This window comes from Scylla paramamosain, chromosome 6 (assembly GCF_035594125.1).
Source record: "Scylla paramamosain isolate STU-SP2022 chromosome 6, ASM3559412v1, whole genome shotgun sequence".
Taxonomy (NCBI): Eukaryota; Metazoa; Arthropoda; class Malacostraca; order Decapoda; family Portunidae; genus Scylla; species Scylla paramamosain.
This window is the reverse complement of record NC_087156.1, coordinates 13,674,497-13,680,830: the sequence shown is the minus strand read 5'-3', so window position 1 is coordinate 13,680,830 and position 6,334 is coordinate 13,674,497. Positions and strand designations below refer to the sequence as shown.

The window sequence follows — 6,334 nt, the reverse complement described above, 5'->3', positions numbered from 1 at the left end:
AGTAGTGGTGCAATATTGATTTTAATAATGGTAGTAGTGGATAGGTAGTGGTTAGGTTAGTGATAGTAGTAGTAGTAGTAGATAGGCCGTAGTGATAGTAGTATACTAGTAGTAATAGTGGAATAATGATAATGCTGCCAGTATTAATGGTAGTAGTGGTAATAGTGATAGTAATAACAAATTATGGAGTAGAAGTAGTGGAATAGTAATAGTAGTGTTAGCAGCGTCGAGGATGATGATTCCGATGAAAGTTGATGTTCCGGTTGGATGAGGTTTATTCACACTCTCTCTGCTCTCTGCTCCGTTCTCTGGTATATAACAAATACCAGATATAAATATACAAATCTTGAAATCCTGTGCAAATAATGCAGTGAGTTGATAAAACGGATAATGACCATAATGAAATGGAAAACAAAAAAAATCTAGAATTTAAAGGTAAAACTTGAATGTGATGAGTGGACAATTAACTATCAAAGAAAAGCATATTAATGTTTATTAATAAGATTTTGTGAGTTTGTTTTCAGTCACTGCCAAACTGCTCCGTTCTCTTCGAGGATGCTGCGCTGAAGGGGTGACTTAAAACAACGTTACAAATACTACCCCCCTCGATGAGAGACTCCCTACCTGGTCAGAGGTCAAGAAGGTCAGGCTGTCGGATGAGCTGTCCAGTGCGGGATGAGGTGGGGCGAAGTCCATCTTTAGGGGATGGTGCAGGAGGACGTGCACCCAGGTGGTGTGAGGAAGAAGTTGGGTCATCAACATGTGGCGATGTAGGTGTGGAATCCTCTTCCTCAAGGTAGGCAGGTTTTAAGCAGTCAATTGACACCCAGTCGCTGCCTCCGGATATACTGACGCGAAATGCCTTTGAGTTACGTTCCAGGATGGCGTAGGGTCCCTGGTAAGGGCGAGCAAGGGGTGGTTTGTAAGTGTCGTACTTTACGAAGACGTACTTAGAGGCGATGAGTGATTTGGGGAAGTATCGTGGAGGCGATGTCTTGTGTGTTTGGACACATGGTTGGTACTTCCCCACGGTGTGCCATAGTATGGTGAGGTTGTTGTCATCAATGGCTGTATTGGGTGATAGAAAGAATTCTCCTGGAACAACAAGAGCTTCTCCAAAAACCATCTCGGCTGGGGAGACATGCAGTCCCTCCTTCAGTGATGTTCACACCCCAAGGAGAACCCAGGGTAGTTGGGCCTTCCAATCCGGTATGGTACAGCGTGCCATCAACGCAGCATTTAGGGTGTGGTGGGTATACTCCACCATGACATTGGCTACTGGATTGTAGGCCGTGGTGAGGTGGATGTTTGTCCCCATCAATTCTCCCAGGGATGTCCACAGCTGAGAAATGAAGGCAGGGCCCCAGTCAGAAGTGATGTCATCTGGAACACCAAAGTGGCTGATCCATCCATGTAAGAGGGCCTCAGCGCAATCTCATGCAGTAGCATTTGTCATGGGGATTGCTTCTGGCCAGCATGTGGAACGCTCTGTAGTGATGAAGAGGTACTGCGAGCCATCTGATGGTGGAAGAGGGCCAACCATGTCGACGTGAATGTGTCCAAAACGACACTTGGGCTGGTCGAAGTCTCCTATCCCCGACTCAGTGTGGCGGCCGACTTTACTTGTCTGACAGGCAATGCAGCATCGGGCCTTATGCCTTATGTCCTTATTCATTCCATGCCAAACGAATTTCTCCTTTATCAGATGGGCGGTTGAGCATCCAGATGGGTGTGACAAACCATGGACAATATCAAAGATTTTGCAGTGGTGGGGTTCCGGGATGAAAGGTCACAGACTCGTTATGGTGGTGCAGTAGGCTGCAGTCTCAGGGTCATTCTGTTGAGCAGTTGCTATCTCTTTGTAGTTGATTCCGAGGTAGACTGAGTTTATTTCCACTCTTGAGAGGGCGTCGGCTACTGGATTAATCTTTCCCAGGGTGTATTCGATGGTGCAATTGAACTCAGCAATGCTGGAGAGGTGCTGACCAAGCGTCAGCGATAGTCCGTATGAATGGTGAATGGGGTTCCTTATAGGAGGTGTTTGAAGTGGTGAACAGTGAGGTAGACAGCCAGTAGTTCATGGTCGAACATGCTATATCTTGTTTCTGCTTGCTGGAGTTTCCTGCTGAAAAATCCCAGTGGTCGTGTCGTACCCTTGACGGTCTGCTCAATGACTGCTCCAACAGCAACAGAACTTGCATCCATGGTCAGTGTAAGGCGAGTGCCGGTGTCACAGGGGATTTGGCACCCCAGTGAATATGGCCTCCCTGAGTGGAATTCCCCAGTGATTTTGGAACCCCCCTAGGGATTTCGGCACCTCTAGTTTTACCAGGCAATATGACCCCCCCTTTTTTATCACTTTAAATTATGAAAGTTATGATAAGGGCCACAATAAAACTAGAATTTTTGTTAATTCTTTGGAATATACAATGAATTTCTATTTATTTATAAAATACCGACAGTAAGATTTAGAAAAAAAATTATACAATATTAAAAACTGGTAACCAAAAGTAGAATTTTTGTTTCTTCTTTTTGGGACTACTGTCTACACATTTCCACCCACAGTTCTTATCTGTCTCTAGAGAATTTACTCATCCATGGTGAAACCACGTGAAAGAGTCTTCACACTCAACCATACTGTCATAGCTCTTTGGAAGGAAGCAGAGACAATGCACTTAAATTTTTGCCAACTTTCTGATTGACTTCTTTCCCATTTCACCTCTAGGGAAAGGTGAAAGCTTTCTGTTCTTGAAACTATCCTCAAGGTGGTTTCACATGTTTCGCATTTTAATAATAATAAGAATAATATTATATGTTTGAGTAGAAAATAAAAGGGGGAGCCAAAAAATGGAAGGGGATACCAAGGGGGATACCAAGTCACCTTAGGGATTTTGGCTCGGGGAAGCTAAATTCACAAGGGTGAATGGTTTGGGGATGCTGTGATAGGGAGATGTCAAATCCCCTATGACAACGAACGGGGCATGGGAAGGAAAGAGTTGTAGCTGAGGTGAGGGCGGTCTTTGTGTCCTCGAAGGCTCATTCCTGTTTTGGTCCCCATTTCAGCTCTTTTGGTTTGCGGTGAGAGAACTGTTGAGTGGTTCCATGATCTGGGCAATGCTTGGCAAGAAGCAATGGTAGTAGTTTACCATACCGAAGAACTCTTGGAGTCCTTTGATGGTGGTGGGATGAGGAAATTTTGAAACTGCATCCACCTTACCCAAAAGGGGGGAGACACTGGTGGACGATATCTAGTGTCCAAGGAATTCCACTGATGTTGCGACAAACTGGCATTTGTCCTGACACACAACAGGCTGTTGTCCTGTAGTCGCTGCAGAACGGTTCGGAGATGTTGGAGGTGTTCTTCTGAGTTCTTGGAGAAGACCAGTATGTCGTCCATGTAACAGGCGCAGAAGGGAAGGTCTCTGAGGATGCCCTCCATTAGGCGTTGCCCCTGAATTTCGAAGGCTGAAAGTGGAGTAATTGAATGTGTGAGTCCCGAAGGGTGTGATGACTGCTGTCTTGGGTATGTCTTTGTGGTAAACTGGAACTTGAAAATACCCTTTCAGGAGATCAAGCTTGGAGAAAATCTTGGTCCCATGTAGATTGGAGATAAGGTCTGCCATGTTGGGAAGGGGATAGTGATCTGGTTCTGTAACAAGATTAAGTCGCCTGTAGTCGCCACAGGGCCGCCAGGTGTCATCAGCTTTCTTGACAAGGTGAAGAGAAGATGCCCATGGACTCGAGGCCTTCTGACATATGCCCATTTGTTCCATGTCGGCGCAAACTTGCTGCTTGAAGTTCTTCAGGGGATAGCCGTCTAAACTTGGAATGAACCGGGGGACCTGTTGTTTTGATGTAGTGGAAAATTCCATGTTTTGATGAGTGGACAGGCTGCTGATGGAGTTCTAGGTGGAATACTTCAGGGAATTCTTGTCTGAGCATGTCGTAAGGGGTATCTGTTCTCAATGAACAGATTTCCGTGTGTTGGCGGTGGGAGCCAAGAGGTGTTGAGCGGAACGTTGCTACATCCAGCAATTTATGGTTGGTGACATCAACAAGCAATCCATAATGACTCTGGAAATCCACTCCTAGGAGAGGTGTCTTGACGTCGGTGATGATGAAATCCCAAGAAAAGCTGCGTTCAGCTGTTTGGATAAGGATGGTGCGGGTGCCGTAGGTGGGAATTGTGCTTCCATTGGCTGCAATGAGCTTGATGCCTAATTGGTGTGTCGAAGGGTGGTTTCTGTCCTCTGCTGTGGCTGGAAACAGGGAACAGAAAGCGCCTGTGTCTCAAAGAAACTTGCGGCTAGATAAGGTGTCTGAGACAAAGAAACCAGAGGCTAGTGAAGCAAGTGCATTGATATTCCCAGGCTTGGGGTCTGAAGAGGCCACTGCTGTCGTCGGTGGTGGCCTCGTTGACAGTTTTTTGGCCACTGGCAACCTGGGGCGCATTTGTGAGCTCCAGCTCTGAATTTGTGATGGTAGTAGCACAGTCCATGCTGTCCATGTTGGCTGGAAACTCCTGGTATGCGTCTGGTTGCCAGGCAGCCACTTGCAAACAGGTTCCCTGGCAGCATTGGTGTTGGGCAGATCATCGACTAAGGCAGGGCAGATGGTGTCGGGGGCATGGGACACTTTTGCGGCATTGATAAGATTGTCCACCTTCTTTATGAACTCTTCCATGGGGCAGTCATCAGCTTTGTGTAGGGCAGCTCTCACAGATGAGGGAAGACGTTGCAGCCATAGCTCCTGCACCAAGTCTACCCTCTGTGGTTTGCCAGTAGTAGAGTCACGTTCAGGTAGTGTAGCTAGAGCTTGCATCTCATTCCACACTGCATATGCTAGGAGAAGATTTAGAAGACGTTGGGCACTGACGGAGAGTGTGAACTCTTGAAGGAGATACCACTTGAGGTCGTCGTAGGTGACATCTTTGTAATGGTTGTCCAGCCACGTCGTGATGCGAGGAAAAATTGTCTCAGGGATGGTTTCCAGTACATAGTCGGCCTTGGTTTGAGGACTTGTAACTTTCCTCAGCCAGAATTGAACTTCTGCTCACCGAAACCACGATGCAGCCTCACTGGAGCAGAAGGGTGACAGCTTTACTGCGACGGTGGAAATGGTTGCTTCTGCATTGCTGGGCTTGGTATCTTCTTCCATTGCTGAAGAGTAGTTTCTTGTCCAGGGGTCACCAGTTGTTAAGGTTGAAGAAAAAGTTGATGTTCCGGTTGGATGCAGTTTATTCACACCTTGAGCATATATAACAAATACCAGATATAATTATACAAATCTTGAAACCCTATGCAAATAATGCAGTGAATTGATAAAACGGGTAACAACCTTAATGAAATACAAAACAAAAAAAATCTAGAATTTAAAGGTAAAACTTGAATGTGATGAGTGGACAATTAACTATCAAAGAAAAAGCATATTAATAAGATTAATAAGATTTTCCGTTCTCTTCATGGATGCTGCGCTGAAGGGATGACTTAAAACAACGTTACAGCAATAGTAATGATAGTAGTTGTAGTGGTTGTAATGTGGTTGTAGTGGATGTGGTTATAGTGGTAGTGGTTATAGTTGTAGTAGTGTAATATTATTAGTAATGAAGTAATAATAATGGTGGTAGTGGTTGTAGTAATTGTATAAAATATAACAATTTGTTTGTGAAGTGGTGACACAAATAATTAAGTAAATGTCATTAGTGATGATGGATTCATACAAAGTGGATTGATGCAAGATGTCATTCATATGGCAGGGTACTTATGTAGGTGGGTGAGCAGAGTCTGTTCATCTATTATTTCGTGTCTGACAGAGGAGCTCTTGAGTTTGATTATTATTTTGCCGTCCTTAGTGTGGCACTGTTAAAAATTATCCCTGTGGTCTCGCCTGATGATGAGGATATTTTTGAACAGGATGAGTTGTTTCGGCATGAGGCCTTCAATGATATACATTTGAGGTCTCATCTTGATACAAGCCCCCACCAGGTCGTGTTTGGGTCGTTTGCGTTGGGAATGTATTGGTCCATTTCTGTGTGCTATGTTTACCTGATTCATTAATATTGACTTTCAGGATTTCTTTTATCACAGTTTTAATGATGGTGGTGGCGTTTTCTTCTCTGGACTTTTCCAGTAGTAGTGGGCCACTCACAGTAATGGTGTCTCGATGCTTGTACTGATCAACACTATCAATGTTACTAACACTTGTACTTTTGTTTTTAGGTCAGAGATTTCTTCACTTAATTTCGCTATCTGGGAATCTTTTTCTAAAAAGTTCATCTTTTGTAAGTTTGATTTTGATTTTCATTGATACTGTGAGAGTCAGTATTTTCATGAGC

The 6,334-nt window shown here is 44.6% G+C and overlaps 1 protein-coding gene across 1 annotated transcript; it reads right to left on the bottom strand.

Moving 5' to 3' along the window:
- Positions 1-628: 628 nt before the first annotated feature.
- On the bottom strand, positions 629-1,126 carry LOC135101034 (uncharacterized). The gene has a single exon (XM_064004608.1). It carries the CDS (start codon positions 1,124-1,126, stop codon positions 629-631), a length of 498 nt encoding a protein of 165 aa, XP_063860678.1.
- Between the last annotated feature and the right edge of the window lie 5,208 nt (positions 1,127-6,334).